The sequence below is a fragment of the Corylus avellana genome, chromosome 9 (assembly GCF_965113065.1).
Source record: "Corylus avellana chromosome 9, dhCorAvel1.hap1.2, whole genome shotgun sequence".
NCBI classification, from domain to species: Eukaryota; Viridiplantae; Streptophyta; class Magnoliopsida; order Fagales; family Betulaceae; genus Corylus; species Corylus avellana.
In genome coordinates this window covers 15425298-15444971 of record NC_142498.1, presented here as the reverse complement: position 1 = coordinate 15444971, position 19674 = coordinate 15425298, and the positions used below count along the sequence as shown (strand labels likewise).

The 19674-nt window shown below is 36.5% G+C and overlaps 1 protein-coding gene and 1 pseudogene across 1 annotated transcript; one reads left to right on the top strand and one right to left on the bottom strand.

Annotated features, from left to right (window-relative positions):
* Nucleotides 1-238: 238 nt before the first annotated feature.
* Nucleotides 239-1461, top strand: LOC148583857 (uncharacterized). Its single transcript, XM_088510692.1, has 2 exons — nt 239-1314; nt 1400-1461. Exons 1-2 carry the CDS (start codon nt 664-666, stop codon nt 1403-1405), a joined length of 657 nt encoding a protein of 218 aa, XP_088366818.1. The 5' UTR covers nt 239-663; the 3' UTR covers nt 1406-1461.
* Nucleotides 1462-16875: 15414 nt separating this feature from the next.
* On the bottom strand, nt 16876-19416 carry LOC148583856 (uncharacterized; annotated as a pseudogene).
* Between the last annotated feature and the right edge of the window lie 258 nt (nt 19417-19674).

Below are 19674 nucleotides of genomic sequence, written 5' to 3'. Positions count from 1 at the left end.
ACTGAGAAGGAAAGAGAGATATTTAGCCTGAGAAGCATGATCAAGGATAATCTTGCTTCATCAGGACATGATCAACGATAATCTTGCTTCAATGGTTTACTACTGAGAGTATAAGGAGTTGGGTTTGTGAATCAAATCGTGAGGCTGCATTTTTCTCTTGAGGACACGCTCAACTAGGAGGAAAAGTCGAGCTTTCATTGTATGGAAGGCTATTAACAGAAGATTTCAGGCGAAGGGGTATGATCAGAAGGCATGTGTTGCAATGGAGAAAGATGTGGGAATTTATAGGAAAGATTTCTGGTAATGAACGAGCGCGTGGTGCGCGTTGGCATGACAATTCATTCAGTTGCCCACGCATGGTATTTGAAGTCGTTGATTGAACAGTGGGTTTGAAAAATGAGCTCAGTCGAATTTATGACAGGAGACAAGATCCTACTTCCACGGGATCTTTTGACAAAATTTCCATCGCGGCCCGAGGTCGCCTAACGCTTTGTTGTTTACTGTTTATTTCACCTGAAGTGAAAAATTCCTTTAAAGCCACTCGTCTGCTGCTTCCAGAAACTTCACAAAATTTCTTCAGTTCCTAACGCTTAGTCTCTTCTCAGTACTTCATCTCTCCCAATTTCTTCGTATTCTCAACTATTTTTCCTTACTCTCCTAAATATGGGAGTATCATCATCATCTGTTAACAACCTCGATTTGAATGTTGCTCCTGCAGCACAACCCATTGTTATGCCTGACGTGCAACCGGAGGTGCCTGTTGTTCCCCCTGAAGTGTCTGCTATTCATCCCGTCGTACCTGTTACACACCCTAATGAACCTGCTGCATATCCTAACGTATGGCAGCCAACTTTTGTCTTTGACAATCGTCCTATCACTATTCACGATTCTGTCATGCTCCATGATTCTACTGCTGTAGCAGTGGCCAAAGGTTTCGTAATTCCACGGGATCAAACGTTCTTAGCTGATAGGTCGGATACTGATGCTATTAATAACTCATTGGCATTCAGTATCCAAGGTGCTGCTTCAGTTTCTGACATGGCACAACGTTTGAGTGCCAGAAATGTTGAGCTGAAAGTCTCAAGAAACCAAATCGGGGTCTTACAGCGACTGCTCAAATACTACAAACGAAAACACGTGGATTTGAAGCAGGAGAATACTCAGCTGAAAAAGATGATGTTATCTTACGCAGAATACTTGGGACCAAAGATGCTAGAAATGGAGAAGAATACCGAACGTCTCCAGCGACAGCACGAAAAACTCCGGGTCGATGTTCAGGGGTGTTGCAAGTCTCTCCGCACACGCTCTAGTCAGGTACCTCATTAGAAATAAATATTCTCTTTGATAATTCAATTATATAAATATACGATTATGCTCATACTAGGTTTTCTCTGTGCAGAAATAATCTTCCTGGAGCAGCTTTGAGGAATCATCTGCTCATCATTACCACGTATCTCTTTATGCAACAAATTCCCTTCTCTTTTTTTTTTTTTTTTTTTTATGGACACTGGTATGTAATATTATAAGGAGCTTGTTCTCCAAACATTTCTTTTCGTAATCATTCAGTGCTCATTCAATATTCATTATGAAATCATTCTGTCATTGTAATAACTTCCTTTAAACAAACAATCTGTTTAAAAAAGTTAATCACTCAATAAAACATCTAAGTATGCACCATCACATGTTTTCAACCTCTAAAATACGTTAATATCATTGAACATATATCTTATAAGAGAAATTTAGATCATGTCACTATATTATATCACTGTATCATATGGTCTTTCAACTCTTACCTTTATGCTTCAATTTACCTCAAGAATAATAATCCATTATCTTTACTTAGTAAAAGAAAATTATATCAAAAGCTTTGGCATGTAACTAAAATTTCTCATAATTTCATATCCACTAATGCCTCAAAATTTAAATATTATCCACAACCTAGGAGCATCAATTCATCCTCAAAACTTTAAGCATCACTTCAATATAATTTACCTCAATTACAGAAAACCTAGCACCTCAAATTCTAAGAATCACCTCAAAGATTTCATGAATTGTACCTTAAAGTCATCACAATCATTTGAAAATATCAAAATCCTTAAACCACAACTTTATATATCAAAATATCTTATAGATTCTAGGGTATACCTCATTTGCATTTATCCCTGCAATACTTAGGCATTCACTTCATGCCACTACGTAATCCTTATTCATCAATCCATATATTATAACATCAATCATAGTATCATTATTGTCATCGACCAAACCTTAGCCATTACCAAAAACTCATATAAACTCTTATATCATTAATTCAGTTCAAGAATCATTTCACAACCGACATCCATAAGACCATTCATTACCAAATCACTTACACAATTTGTCTCACAACCTAAATCCATAAAACCATTTTGTCGCCAAGTTAATTTCACAAATCATCTCGCAACCTAAATCTATAAAATCATCATACGATTTTTAAATCATGATCAATAATCTTTTCTAAATCCTCGAGACACCTTAAAATATACCCTTATCAATCGATACTCTAGAAAACTGCCGCAAATCCAAATAGGCAGATACTATAGATCACAACCTATCTATAAAATAAAAATTCATCTCCGTCATTAACATGATCACAATAATAAAATCCTCCAAATTAATCACACTAGGATGATTTTTTTTTTTTTTTTTTTTTTTTTTTTTTTTTAACAAAAAAATTAACCATTAGAAAAATGCTCATGCATCATTTATTAGAGACCACACAACAATGCACACTCTACTTGGCCGGAATGTGGCTTCTCATTAACCCCCCAAATTTTTTTTTTTTTTTTTTTTTTTTTGAAAAGTCTGCCAGAACCTTATAACCTTTGCTCTGATACCAAAATTGTAACATCCCCAGCCCGTTAAGGCTGAGTTTGCCACTTTTCTTCTTTTACAACAAAAGTTTTTTTTTTGCAAAGATCTATAAGGTCTATCAGAGTACTTGATTTTAGAGGATACGAAAAATGTATAAAACATTATTCAAGAGATTTTATTACAAGCGAAATTAGAAAACATTAAACTTTAGTTGCGGAATATCATATCATTACAATAACTTATATGAAAAGACTTTGAAAATTAATAATTATTCCCACCCCATTCCGGCCTCCTATTCCAGCATCCTTTCTACCTGAAAACAAGAAATAAAACTGAATGAGCCCAAATGGGGCCCAGCAAGTAAAATCCACAACCATAAATAGTTTTACTCCTTGTTCTCAGTTTTGAAAATCATTTTCGCAAATAAATATAATTCTAGCCATAATAATATCTGTATGTACGGTTGCATCTCCCGTAACATATACATACTATTACATCTAGTAATAGATCATCGTTGTAAATCATCTTTATAAATCATCATCATAATGCATCATTATAAATAATCTCTGTAAATCATCATAGCATATCATCGTTGAAAATATAGTATCATTTTCTCATAATAAGGCCCATGTACACTATTACCCCTGTGCACGAGGGTTGCGGGTCCTGTGACCATGGCACTGAACTGAGGCCTCAGCCATGCCCGACCGTCAATTAACTCTTTCTTGGTGCACTCAACGGTCTAGTTGATGGAATACCACCTTCTGGCATAGCCTCCTTCAGTGGTTTCGCCTCCATCCGAGTATCGGTACCGAACTCTCATCTTATCTTATCTTGGGGCCAAAAATACTCTCCTCCATACATGTGCCCTCATTTCATAAACATTTATCTCATCTCTTGTACTTTTCTTTGTACTTCTTTTGATGCATCTTAGGGCAACATGTAGGAGGGTTTATCATCATTTTTCTTTCTTATAATCATCATCATTTCTCAACTTTCTTTTCTTAAAATGGAAACTTTTCCAAATATAAACTTGTTGTGCTTAAAAAGCCTTTAAAGAAATATAAACTTTCTAAATAATTCTTTTAGAAATCCTTCATGCATGCAACATAACTTCATAATACGTAAATAAAATAATCATTTACAATTTACTAAAGAATGAATAAATAGCATGACATGAAGTAACTTTAGAAGGGGTAGTGAATTTACTTACCTCTAGACTGAAGCTAGAAGTGGTATGAAGGAATCTAGTTGCTCCAATATGACTAACACCACTAGTATATCTTTTGAAACTAATTTCTGAAGTCCGCTATCTCTTGTGTTCTTTCTTTCTTGTAGCGCTTGGTCTCGCCCTTTCTCTCTCTGTTCTGAGTAAACACTCTTAGAAAGAAGAAAGACCGAGTAAAAAGCGGAAGAAGGAAGAATATATGCAAGAGATGGGAGAGGAGATGAGTGGTGAAAAATTCTGAAGGAGAAGAGCTCTATTTATAGGAGAAAATCAAATACTATTCCACCAACCCTACACTATTCCACCAACCCTTTACTATTTCACCAACCCTATACTATTCCACCAACCCTACACTATTCCACCTTCAATTTACGATTATACCCTCATTCTTTCTTCAATTTACAATTATACCCTCATTTTACTATTTCACCAACCCTATACTATTTCACCAACCCTATACTATTTCACCAACCCTATACTATTCTACCTTCAATTTACGATTATACCCTCATTCTATCTTCAATTTACAATTATACCCTCATTTTACTATTTCACCAACCCTATACTATTTCACCAATTACCATTCTCTAATTACCACTCTCATAAATTTCCCAAGAATTAAAATCCTTAGCTACAATGGATATTAAAATAACATCATTATCAAAATAATCTATTTAAATAGCTTTGAAAATTCTGGGACACTACAATCTATCTTCGGTTGGCACGAATCGTCCACCTAACCACTAAGATGCGGTATAAATTATCAAATTCTTTAACAGGATACATACAATCAATGAATAAGTGTAACCCATCTTCGGTTGGCACGGACTGTCTACCAAAATTACACTAAACTAGGGTGTAGTACAATCCATCTTCCCTAGGCATGGCTTATCAAATCCTATTGATCATATGTCAATTAAACCCATTGTATAACCATCATCCTCATAATCACAGAAAACAAGAATGATTTGAGATCAACAAAAGTAAAATACTTTCTAAGACAAGAGAAGAATTTCACAAATATTGATTTTGAAATTTAAGTACAATTGCATTTAATAATTAAGAACAGAATCAAAAGGTAGCAATTCTCATAGTTATACAATCAACAAGCATAAATTGAAATTCCAGAAATTAAATACAATCAAACCATTGTGCTTGGATAGGGTTACATCAAAACCCCACGAAGGGGTTTAGCCGCTCATGATATTCTAAGCTCCAAGGACAATTTTACTGAATTTTGCACTCAAAAGCGGTCTATCTATTCACAATGTTTAGAGCCCTATTTATAGGGAATTAGAAAACCCTAAAACCCTAGAAATCCTCAAAAAGTCGGAAGTCAGTCTCCCAATTAACCAAGCCCAAGCTGGAAAAGGAGTCTTGTCGTGCACTATACGCCCGTGTGCGCTCGATCCAAGATTTGGTGCGCTCGAGCCTAGCTGATATGCGCACGAGCGCAGGTATGCGCTCGATCCTTAGCCGCAGACGTTTGAGCGCAGGTGCGCTCGATCCTAGATCCAGAATGCCCAGCTTTTTGCCCTTTTAAGCCCAATTTCCAATGGTTTGTCAAATAAGACCTAAAAGACAAAAACAAAACAAAATCAAATAAATAACAAGGCTAAGGAATTAACATAAGTAAATTAAGGGGCTCGAATGTGCAACATTCGGCGCTTATCAAAAGCCATCATCAGTCGGTCATCATTGAACAAGTTGAAGGCTACAAATTCAACTTACCATCTGTAGATGAAGTTCCCGACGAAAGAGGGGGGTCAGAGAAGTAAAAGGAGATCAGGTGGCAACCAAGAAGTGTTACAACACTTTGCTGAAGAAACCCTTAGGTTCTAAGGCTTTAATGATTAGTAATGTATGCAGCGGTAGCAAGGAAGAATCAAAGGGCGAACCAGCCGAAGAATTGGAAGAGGTCCTAATGGGAGAAGGCAAAGTTGTGAAGATAGGTTCACAATTGTCTCTTGAAATCTGAAAAGGCCTTATCAGCTTCCTTCAGGAAAACATGGAGGTGTTTGCATGGATGCACGAAGACATGCCTGGGATCAGCCCAAAGGAGATTGTTCACCAGCTGAATGTAGATCCAGAAATGAAATCGGTTAAGCAAAAATGAAGAAAGTTCACTCCCGATCGTACATGTCCATTGCTGAAGAAGAGGAGAAGTTGCTACATGTCGGGTTCATCAAAGAGGTTAATCACTGATTGGTTGGCCAACGTTGTACTAGTCAGGAGTCAAGAGTGTCGATGACATACTTGTCAAGAGTGTGTTACTTCTTGATCCTTCACATGATTTGCAAGAGACGTTTAAGACGTTGAAGCAATATGAAATGAAGTTAAACCGAGCGAAGTGCGCCTTCGGAGTCTCTTCAGGAAAGTTCCTCGGTTACATGGTGTCAAGCTGAGGAATAGAAGCTACTCCCAAAAAGATTCAATCGGTCATGAATATGCAATCCCCGAAGAATATGAAACAACTCCAATAGTTGACGGGGTGAATTGCAGCATTAAATTGATTCATCTCTCTGTCCACCGACAAATGCCTCCATTTCTTTAAAATTTTAAGAAAGGCGTTTGAATGGTCCGAAGAGTGTGAACATGCATTCGAACAGCTAAAGAAGTACCTAGTTAGACTAGCTCTGCTTAGCCGAACCATTCCTGGAGAAGCACTGTATTTATACCTCGCCATATCCCCAACTGCGGTGAGCACAATGCTGGTCCGAGAGGAAGGAAACGTCCAAAAGCTAGTTAATTAAGTGAGACTTGTAAAAACATGCATGTAAAATATATACAAGATAATTTGCATCGTATGACATGGTACACTGTTACGTGGCTATAATGGTCATGGGCTTACTATACATGTTAGCTTTATGGTCAAATGTATGTGTTGAGTGAGCTTTGGATCCAATGATTTTATGACATGGTGCAACCATTCCCAAATGGCTATGTTACTACAGGACGGACATCATTAGTGATGTAGGCCACTCGAGGTCGGACTCGGTTATGTCGCTAGTGTTATGTGCGGTAGCGTACAATGACTGGGGCACCTACATTGTATTATAGGTCCCTCGGGATAGCATCAACCCTGCTGAGAATGGGTAATATCTTGGGTAGACCATATTATTGAACTATGACTGTCACTCTATATCATATGCATATATCATATATCTATATCACATCCTTGATAAAAACTGTCATATGGAACTGTTTCTTGCTTTATAAAAATGGAGTTCATTACCTAAACTGGCATGGGCATTATCTGTGTTAACTTTTACTAAATCTTTAGACTTACCCATTTATTTATGTTTCCCCATTCCATTATGAATATCTGTGCGGTTTAGCTATCCTTGGCGAGGATGCCGTCGAAGTCGACTTGGGTGATAGCACAGGATTTGATTAGAGTAATTTTTTAGGACATGGACCCGGTTTGATGGAGATCTAAGTGGAAGGATGGAGGAACTGTCCGTGATAATATGATTGAGATTTTAATCTCGTTAGCCCTACTTAAGCTTAGACCTAGGATTTGATTTGTTGATCTTTTGTTGGAATAATGATATTATGTTATAGATTGTATTCTTATTTTGGCGATGGTCTGATGACCAGTACATTTGATGACTATTTCTATGTTATGAGGAATTTTGTTACTCTAGTGTATAATTGTATGATGATTTATTACTGCTCTCTATTTCCTTTGGTTTTAGTAAAGTCTTCCGCTGAGGTCTCTCTCTTAAGAGAGGTTGAATTCCTGAGTCTTATCTAGTGCGAAATAGGGCTGGGAGGCGAACCATATGGTCAATTACTAGTTAATTGATTTGCCCATCGGGGTTGTTACACTTAAACTACTAAAACAATTTCAATGTCCCCGAATGAAAAATATATTCATAAAAAAATATTACAATTTTTTAAAAAAAAAAAAAATTATAACAAAAAACTAAAAACTAAAAAAAATAATAATAATAATTTTTTTAAAAAAAATAAAAATCTTTAAAAATAAAAATAAATAAAACTAAAATTTAAAAAATGAAAACCAATGGGGTGATTTTTTTAGTTTTTGTTCTATTTTTTAAACCATTTAAAAAAAAAACTTATAAAGACATTCTGATTTTATTAAAAAACATTTAAGGTCATTTTTGTATTTTTACTAGCATAAAGTGAGACATTGACATTATTTTGGTAATTTAAGTGAGACATTGACACAATTAGTTATTTAGGAGAAAGTGAGAGTTGACAATGGGGAAATATTTTAAGGTATGTGTATTTTTCCCAATATTTTTCTATTTTAGCTACTATATTTTCAATACAAATTCCAACTTATTATTTATTTCACTCTTTACATTCTTTAAATATTATTTTCAATTTTTCTTTCCACTTCTCTCTCTCTCTCTCTCTTGTCTAAAATGTGTGTAGGCACATTCTTCTTCCTTGAAGAAAATGGGTTGCTTGGGCGTTGAATCCGGCAGCAGCGAGATTGAATGGCTACGGCCAACAGGTGGGGCTTTGATGGACAAAATGAAAGGAGAGAAGTTGGAGGCAAATTCGAGGAAGCAGGGACTGGTCTACTGCAGCCGTGTCCGAGTTTGGGAGGGGTCGGATCCGACCTCGAGTCGGAATGGTCAGGCCCGAGCTTACCTGGGGCAATGAAGTCGAATTGCATTGAAGTAGAGTCGCATCCACGGCAACGACCACTACCTCCACTAGGAGAGGAGGAGAAAGTGGAGAACATGATTAGAGATTGTTTGGTGGCAAGTGCTCTCCCTTTGCTTCGTCTCGTGTGGCGGCGAGTGAGTGTGTGCTTTTTACAAAGAGAAAGACTAAAAAAGGAGAAGAGAGAAGGGAGCGAGGATAAGAAACTAATAAAAAAATAAAGTTCTCACAATCTTGTTGGGTAATGGATCTGCCAAAATACCAATAAAGGGCCCAAACCAAGGATTGTTGTGCAGGCCCATGAAGGTAAGGCCCACATTAATAAATTACACAAGCCTATTAGGGTACATCAGAGACCCAGATGTCTAAAGTGTGAAGGCCACGTTCCAAGTAAATCTGGCCGAGCTTAAAACGCCAAGCCATGCATAGAATAAACATGGCCGAGCTAAAAGCATCGAACCACGATCCTAAGATTTGCCATGATCCATGATCCAACTATTCGCGATTTCAGCATTATTCGCACAGGACTCCTCGGGAACATGAGAGCCGAGAATTCAAGGGCCACACTCGACTATAACAACTACTTAATGCCTATAAAGGGCTCCTACTAAGTATCTAGTTAATTATTGTAAAAAGAATTCATTTGCTTTCTCTTTAAGAAACATTGATTGGCTTAAGCATTAGAGCTATCCTCCGCCGGCACACTCAGCAAGCTCTTATCCTACTCTTTTTTTATAGATTTCATCTCTCGGATTGCTCAAGTAACTCATCTCAGAAAGTGTTCGTACAAATCTTATTTTCTTTAATGTGCTATAGTAAATTTTTATATTTAAAAGTTATCGTAGCAAAATTTTCATTTTACCTATTTTGCTCAATGAGGAAAATGGTATATAAAAACTAAATATAATTATAATGAGTTAATTAAAACATTGAGTCTTGCTATGCGGCTGCCTTTTGTGGGACATATATTAAAAATAATTAAAAAATAAATAAAAATTGTCATTTTTTTTTTTTGTTAGTTAAATTTTTATGAGTTAATATTTAATTTTTCATGCCTTAAAACTTGTTTTTGGATTCAAAACTAAAATGTAGGGGTGGAAGGTTAACCCTTTATGGATTGTATCACCCAAAAGGGATTCGAACATCCTAAATTTGGTGCTAATGTCTCAAATTTGATGCTAATACCTCAAATTTAGTGTTAATACCTCAAATTTAGATTTCCTTTTAATATCTCTCTTCTTCAATTTAAAAAAAAAAAAAAATTGGCCGTGTCAGACTTTGGCAGAGACACTGGGATGACCCCAAGTTGCCGAAAATCTTTACTCTAAAACATTAGTTTAAGATGCTCTTCTTCAAAAGTCAACTCTAATTTTGAGAGTACCCATTAACTCATTAGGGTGATGTTTGGTAAATGGGTTGGCCTAGACACTGTAGTTGATGTAGATTGATGTAAAAAAAAAATAAAAATGTTTGGTATAAAAAAATGAAATAGTGGTATGGAAAAGTGAAAAAAAAAATTTGTTTTGTAGTGATTTTTTTATTTGAATAATAATAAAAAGTGAATGATTTAATATAAAAAGTGAAAAAATTAGAATGTTTTAATGTTAATTTTTTAAAAAAATGATGATAAATAGTATTTTGGCCAACTCCAACCCTTTTACCAAACAAGGCCACATGATGTTTTATGAGTAACACATTGAAAACTCGATTGGACGACGAGACACAATCATAACCAAATCATTCTCTCCAAACGGGTGTCTTCTTCCATACACGAAATCCAATATCCTCTTCTGTGTCCACCTTGACTTTTCTCTTTGCAGCATGCACTACAACCCACCGCTTAATTTGCTTTGATGGAATGAACACGACCTAACACATATAGCTGTAGCCCCAGACGTAGATTTCGTGATAAAGTTGAAAAAGCAATAGTGATTTAGGTAGAAAAGTAGCTTTTTTGGATGACTAAAACCATTCGAATTGTGCCGTAGAAAAAAAAAAAAAAAAAAAACAGCTTTGAATTCAATGCATGCTGATGCAGTTGCATGCTACAGGAGCCATTAAATTCTCTTCTGACCTATATTCAATGCCATTACCCGAATCAGGAACATGTCCAGTTGATACTGGCCGGTGAGGGAAAAGATTCAACTTCCTTTTTCCTTATGAGTTATGACCGTACCATTTCCCTTTCAGTATTTCCTTATAATTTTCCAAAGTTTCCCACTTCCACGCATTAGATATGAACAGAAGTACAAGGACAAGAAAACTGAGAAAAAAAAAACTAAGTTGCTTGCTGCATGGAACTCAAACCCGAATAAGGATTGTTTTATTGTTAGAATTTTTAATAATTTAGATAGATAATGTGACAACTCATTTGTCCAAATAAATGTTAGCTTGTCGGGTTCTCAGAAATGAACCGAAGCACAAGGATAAGAAAACTGAGAAAAAACCAAGTTGCTTGAGGCATGAACTCAAACCCGGATAAGGATTGTTGCATTTGTTCGAATTGTTAATAATTTAGATAGATAATGTGAGGGGTTGTATATCCAACTCATTTGTCTAAATAAATGTTAGCGTGCACAAGCAAACAAAAGAACTCGGTCACGATTTGAACAGGTAATTGTTATGAATTCATTCCTTCGAAGCCACCCATAAACGCAAGAAAGGTTTATTAAATTTATTTTATATGTTCAAGATCCAAAAAGGAAGAAAAAAAAAAAAAAACAGAAAGAAAAGAGAACTTATAAACCAGGTTCAAAACCATGCATCTTTTTTGCTTATGTTCTTTTGATTTTTCTTCCCCCATATAAGCTTTTGCAAACTGTATCAATGCTGATAATAGTTGAAGGAACATGAGTTTAGAAATTCAGAAAATTTACATAATCAAGAACAGAAAGGAAAAGAATAGAAAATGGGCTATCATAAAGAAGCAAATCTTTCACTTTCCTCTGGATAACATTAACATTGAGAAATAATAGTACTGCATGAATATATAATATAAGCCAAGTTTGAGCTCTGCTCCATAAAGCTCCTTCACTTCTACCTGTTGTGCAGAGGATTGGGACCAGTAGGAACCACTCTTTTGTCTTCTGCTGAAGTGTTATTATACTTCTCAGGCACAGACAAGTGGTCTGAGCGAAAATGGAGTCTCTTGGACTTGCACTTGCTGACTGCTTCTAATGTCATCCTTGCTGCTGCATCAGAGGCACCAAAAGCCAGCGACAGAAGACACAGAAGAATCATGAACTCCGCTAGTCTCATTGCGGCCGGGATTGCTTCAAACACAGAAAGAACAAAGATGGATGGATATGGAGGCCCGCAGGATTATAAGTTGAAAAGCGACATCTGATGGAGAAAGAAAGAGGCAAAAGGAATGGGATTCTATTTGAATAATGGAAACGAAGGCCTGAGGGGATGGTTATAAGGACATTAACTATGGTACCTCGGATATGCAGTAAAATACTTTGATACATCAATATCTCTCTGATCATGCACAGCCTTCACCAAACCTCATTAATTGCTCTAAATTCCATTGGACAATATTCTTATATCAAGTAAAACAAAGCAGAATGTAATCCCAAGAAGTTGGCTTGAGTGGTAAGTCATTTGGGGTTAGTTTTTTGCAAGTGAAAGTTCGAGTTTACCCGACTCGTGTGAAACCCGAATATCGGAGATTTGGGTGAAACCCAAATATTCCAGTTAAAAGAAGTTGTTTTTTTTATTTTATTTTATTTTATTTTTTAAATGTGAAAGTGGCATGACCCAATTAAAAGGCTCCTAAGCAAAACATTCTAAACCCTCTTCCCAATAGCCTCTAAGAGGCACTGAGCTTGTGAGAGACATTCATCAATGTGGCCTCTGCACTTGCTCTCAAAAGGCCATGACGCCATGGATGGAAAGCTGACACACATAAAAGGAATCGCAAGGAACTTTTGGAGAAACATTAATGATGGGATTTTGACCAGACAATTACATTTTGTGATAATTTGGTAACACTAGTGTTTGGGTTATACTGCTTTACCATTTATTGTAGTTAAGGCTTTATATATACATATAGAACTGTTACAAGAGATAACATAGAAATTACAAATATAAATGCAAATTACAAATGGTTTATCTCAACTAATGCTATCTTTATCTTCACTTAAATGGTTGTTTGAATTCTTGATAACATGGAGAGAGTTATTAGTTGATAACTCATTTACTTGCAAATTAAGTCTACGCTGATCAGGATTAATTATTCTTGATTGAATGAATGATGCAGGTAACGTGCATATAATATGGGTTTGTTGAGTACATATTTGGGTGGCGACAGAGAGTCAGAGACAACCTTGTAATGTACTAGTCCTCTTGCTGGAATTACGAAAAGACAGCTAGGGCGCCTACGTACAGGCAATGTAGAACTATTTCTCAACACCCTCCTCATGTGCAGGCCGGTATTTTTGCTAGTCCTTGTCATGGGGTAAGAAGTATGGACCACAGCATTCGTCTCGTGATAGGCTCGGATACCATGAAGAAATTCGTGGGCCTAACTCATCTCACTAAACCGGTTCAATAAGAGAGGGTTGCTCATTCTTTATAAAGATGCACAAGATCTTGTCTACAAGAAATGTGGGATTATTCATCAACAAAGCCGGCCCTTTTCCGTTAAAATGTTGGTCATATACGGCATTTCTACCATATTATCACTTCATCACCTTGCAAGTCCCATCCATGATCCATCCAGGATACTCTCTCTCTCTCATTTACAAACAAGATTATTTAGCTATCAAGATATAGACGTGAAACAAATTTTTTTTACTGCTCTGATAAAAATAGAACAACGGTCTGCAAAAAATTGAGATTGGGTATTAATTAATTGTATTTGCACTTTTTTATTATTATTATTTTTTCAGTTTGTATTCTTTGTGTGTGTTTTTTCTTTGATAAGAACTGTAACTTCAAAATTAAGATAATAAATTATGTGGATTTTTAATAGGCATGGAAGATTATAATGTGTTTTTGTTTGGCTTTTGTGTTTTTTATTGTTAATATGTATTAGCAATACTCATACAATGTGGCTTTTGTTTTAGTGTAACGAAAAAGGTAAAATTTTTGTATTTAGTTATCCATATATAGATATAAAACTAATATTTTGTGCTACTTTGATAAGAATAGCACAGCACTTTGCAAAACATTGTGATTGGAGTATTAACTATATTTGCAGGTTGATATGTTTTTTTTTTTCAAGTTATGCTTTGTGCGTATGTTTTTCCATTGATAAAAATTACAATTTTAGAATTAAGACAATATTTTTTTAAAAAAATTGTAGTGAGCTAATGGAAGATTATATGTGTTTTTGTTTGACTTTTGTGTTTTGTTTTGTTAGATTGTATTTGAGAAATAAAGTTTTTACGTTAAAAATGTCAAAAAGTGTTTTTTGGCAAAAACTTCATTTTTAAGTTTTTGTCAAAAGTGTATTTTAAGAGTAAAAAAAGTCAAATAAATATTTTTGAAATTTTTACCAAACATGTTAGCTTTTGTTTAGCACAGTTTTTTAAGTACTAAAAATATTTTTTAAGTTTTCAAACGCAATTTCAAACAGGCTCTTAATCTAAATTAGCAATACTCAGACTTTGTGCGGTTTAATTTGTTGCAATTTAGCTAAAAAGATAAAATTTTCGGAAAAACTATATTTACCACTCCTAATCTTTCATCAATTTTGTAATCATACACTTCAACTTTAAAAGTGCCAATTTAATATATCCATCTTTTAATTTTTTTCAATTTCATCATTCTGTTACGATTTTCTGTTAAATCTTAACAGGAAGGGTCAACATTATCAAAATACCCCTCATATTTCTTAGAAAAAAAAAAAAAAAAAAAAAATTGTAGGGAGGCGTTGTCAAGGTGTAACAAAATTTGTAAAAATACTTATACCTGAATCTTTGAAAATAAAATTTAGGGGAAACTTCAGAAAGCCCCCCTGAACTTACAGCCGTTTTGACAAGCACCTCCTGAATTTTCAAAACTCTCACTTAGGCCCCCTAAACTTTGGTTTGCTCTTACTTTGGACCCTTTTAACGTTAAAGTCAAACAATTTGACTTTTTATACCCATTTTACCCTCTCGCAAAACTACGTCGTTTTGTGTCCTAAACCTACAACACCTACCCAGCCCAAAACGATGTCGTTTTAGGCATTAATTTTTTTTAAAAAAAAAAAAAAAAGAAAAGCAAAATCTTAAAAAAAAAAAAAAAAAAAAAAAAAAATCGGGGTGGCTCCAGCCACACCTTGGCCAAAATGGGGTGGCCAGACCACTCCATTTTTTGCCAAGCCACCCCCTGGTCGATCTAGGGTTGGTCGAACCACCCAGGACCACCCCCTTGGCCAAAAGAAAAAAAAAAAAAAAAAAGGGGGATCGGGTGCTTTTGGGGGTGGCCAGACCACCCCCAAGGGGCTGGGGTGGTTTCGGCCACCCCAATCTGGCCATATGGGGTGGCCGAAACCACCCCCACCCCCTTGGGGTTGGTCTGGCCACCTCCAAATGCACCTGATACCCCCCCCCCTCCGTTTTTTTTTTTTTTCCACCCCCAGACCGGCCAGGGGTGGCTCAACCACCCCGATTTCGTTTTTTTTTTTTTTTTTAATATTTTTCTTTTCTTTTTCTTTTTTCTTTTTTTAAATATTATGCTCAAAACGACGTCGTTTTGGATTGGGTGGTGATGTAGTTTTGGTTGAGGGTAAAATTGGTATAAAAAGTCAAATTATTTGACTTTAACGCTAAAAGGGTCCAAAGTGAGAGCAAACCAAATTTCAGGGGATCTAAGTGAGAGTTTTGAAAATTCAGGGGGTGCTTGTCAAAATGGCTGGAAGTTCAGGGGAGCTTTATGAAGTTTCCCCTAAAATTTAATATTTTTGTTTCAAAAAATAAACGCTTCAATATTGAAGCAGGATTCTTGTGAAAATTACTTTAATTTACATTAAGAAAGAAAATCAAGTTTAAGTAGCCCAATCAACAACCCACAAACATGTAAAATTGAAGATCAATAGATCAAGTAGCTGACTAGGCACTTTCATGTAAAATTGAATACATGTACACTAACGGAAAAGAAAAAAAGAAAAAAAAAAAACAAACAAACGAATACCAGTCGATAACAAATGGCGTTAACTCTTATTGCCACCTAAGCCTTTCATATGCATTCACTACAAAATAATGGATTTTTTCCTAACAGGGTTTTTTTGACGTGTTAGGTGGCTTGACACATCACCAAAATTTATTGACGTGTGTCGGGCATTAAAATTATGGGTGTAAAAAACAGTGATTTTTTTACGTGTCACTGTTTAACACGTCAATAATTTTTGGCGTGTCAAAAGTGGCACATCAAAAAAAAAAATTCCGACGTGTCATTTTCTGACATGTCAAAAAATTCTTGACGTGTCAGAAAATGCCACATCATAAATTTTTTTTGACGTTGCAGGAGTCGCATGTTAGAAAATTTTTTGACGTGTGAAATTGCTGCGTCAAAAGATTTGTTGACGTGGCAATTTCACACGTCAACAAATTTTCTGACGTGTCACTCCTGCCACGTCAAAAGAAATTTCTGACATGTCAGAAATTTTTTGACGTGTCAGAAAATGGCACATCAGAAATTTTCCAACATGTCAAACGTTATGATACGTCATAAAATTGTGACGTGTCATAACTTGAAACGTAAAAAAAAATGGTCATTTTTAAATTTTGTTTTTTTTCCTCTCCCTATATATTTTTTTGAATTTTTTCAGGGCTCTACTCGAATCTTGGATTTAACCTGATATACAATTTATCCATCGATCCATGCAAATAACATAATACATATCCATCAATCCATGCAAATAACATAATACATATCCATCAACGTCGATCACAGACATACAAGTTCGATGCACATCTAACAAACTATCAACAAAAACCAGCTTCATGACACAATAAAACTATCTCTGTTATCACAAATAAAGACATATACACCAAGTGCAAATGGCCAACCACAAAAACTATACACCAACCACAAATAAAGACATATACACTAATAAAACTATATCTGTTATCAATAAAACTAACTACATCAAGAAAATTATCACAAATACAATTACATCAACAAAATAACTTATGTACACCAAGTGCGAATGGCCAACCATTTGTTCAATCCAAGTCATCATCGATATCAATAACATCCTCTCCATGATAGCCACTAACTGCAAATAACAAAACAAACAATCACCAAACAATATTCTAGAATATTATCAAGTCTTAATCATTGAGCAACGTCACTATGTAAACAAAGGTCATCATACTCAACAAATTCATATTTATATCTACACCCTCAACATATTTTCGTGATCAAATCAAATGAACGTTACATTTTACAAGGACCATAGTGGTCTATCTCACAATACCAAACACTTCAAATGCAAAGCTCTAACCCACATCCACCACCAAACCAACTATGATATAAACCAAATTCAATAGGATTTGCAACATCATCAATAAGAATCACTACAACATATCCAAACTCTAAATTTAGAAGTGCACATATATATAGGGACAATTCTAAAACCACATTGACCATTAAAAAATGTCATTACTTGATCCACTATTGACCGATGATCTCACAATCGCAAAGGGTGCGGAAGCTCTATCTGGCGCTCCCTTGTATTAAGTCACCTCGGGCATGAAGCTCGACTGCATCATTTCCTTGAGGTGGCGAAAACTGGCCTTAAACAGTGTTGTCATCTGAGCTTCCTTTTCCGCAAGATGCGTCGCTTTCAGCCTCCTTTTCAGCCAATTGCGCATTTTTTGCAGCCATCTGCGCAGCCACCTACTCTGCCACTTGCGGAGCTACCCGCGCAGCTGTTTGCTCCTACTCTGCGGCCAACCGCGCATCTGTCTGGGCTTTCTTTATGACCAACAACGCATCCATCTGTGCCTTGTGCTGTGCCCTCTTCGCCTCAAGTGCTCTGTCAAGAAGTTCTTGTGAGACCGCGGAGTGCCCGGCTTTCTATGACCGTGCCTGTAACGGTGTATAGTATAAGTGTATGGTGCCCCACACAAGTAAAACATTCGGTCCAACTTGCCGAACCCTACCAGCGTACTCAGACTTATTTCCAATCGCCAGGGCGTACGTGTCGTTCGGCGCCCACCGAACTGTCCCTTCTGTCACGCTCGACGATGCTGCAGGGTCAGTGGATATAAGCTCCTCGAACATCTCCTGTATGTTACATAAATTATTGGTGCGTCATACAACTATTAATCACAAATAAATTAATAAGCAAAACAACATATGAAAGGTGAGTAGCATACACATCTCTCCTTGATTATGTCATTCGGATATCGACTATCCTTCTTCTTGTGTGTGCGGATGTAATACTGTGCTCGTGTAGGAGGAGTGCTCACACTTATGGTCTGCCGAAAAAATAAAACATACAGATATGTTATATATATATATATATATATATATATATATATATATATATATATATATATGTTTACATCTATAAGTATAGGGTAAATTACACACATACCTCATCATGTGTCACCCTGGCGTAACTCTTCGACCCGGTGCAATTGGGCCTATTGTTCAATGTTCACAAGCTCTTTATATGCGCAGCATACTCCTAAACATTTTTAATATGTTAATAATAACACAATTACAATTAATGAAACTACACAAAATTATAATATAACTCATGACCTACCTGGTTCTTCTTGCTACATCATTTATCCAACAAGATCTCCAAGTCGAAGGGGTCGTACTTGGAGAGCTTTTCTTACCCCACTCTCGCTCGTACGATGTCCGGAGTATCGTCCGGCGGAATGGCAAAATCTTTTTTTAACTCGTGCCTCCAAGTCCTTTGCTTGGTGCCCATATCTCGAAACACATCCTTCTTTACGGCAACCATATTGCACTCGGGCGGGACAAAAAAGTCAACATGCACAAGTTCAAAATTGATAAATTAAGAAAACCAAAAATATATGTGTGTGTGTGTGTATATATATATATATATATATATGCATTAGGAGTGTTTGACATAATAAAATACACATGCTATCGTATAACATCTAGTTAAAACATACCATCAAGGCGTCCCATATATCCTCCTTCATACACTCCGGTACCTTCGTCCAGTCGTCCCGTATTCGGACATAATTTTTGCTCCTTACAATCTTACCGGTCATTCGTCTAAACCTCATAGCGCTAAATCCTACGAGCTGCCATGAAGTATTGTACTCAAGTACCATCCTTTTCCCGGCGGGGACCCCCAGCAACCTGTGCGAGTCGTTAATGGTGAACACCTCTAAACAGGTGTTTTCATCTGGATCGATACCTAATAGATTAATAATTACCGATGTAAGTTATTTCGAATTGAGTACTAACTACAAATAAGTAAGACTTATATGTTTGTATTTTGGGCATATACACTTACTTATCGTCCGGACTTGGCAAGGGCCTAACCAGTCGGCGGGAGCAGTGTCACTAGGCTGCGAGTCATCCATGGCACTTGTCCCACTACTCATGTCTTCCGGGGGCAGTCTCTCATTGTCGTCCATACCTGCGCTACGTTGGCCGTATAGCCACTCGACATGGCCATGAGAACTCAGCCCTAACTCGCTGTACGTCGGCCAGAGAGTTGGATGCAATGATGCATCTATGTTGTACGAAGACGAATCACGACGATACCCCATTCGGGCCAAGCTTGTCGGGCCATATGAATTATGGACAGGGATCTCCCCTTCCACATCACCTAGAAGTAATGGTTGATACCCGTCCTGCTACCTCATAAGCTGAGCAACGTCTTGTTGCTCGCTGTCATCAAGGTGGTCCGATGGAGACCCATGCGACATAGACTGCCGTACTAAAGACGAGGGCTTCTGTCCTCTTGTCTTCCCCCTAGTACTCATGGTAACCTGCGAAAAACAGCACGCACCCAATTAATTACGTAT

What these genes read in the sequence shown, in the direction of transcription:
- LOC148583857 (XM_088510692.1), top strand. Translation starts at nt 664, where the DNA reads ATGGGAGTATCATCATCATCTGTTAACAACCTCGATTTGAATGTTGCT.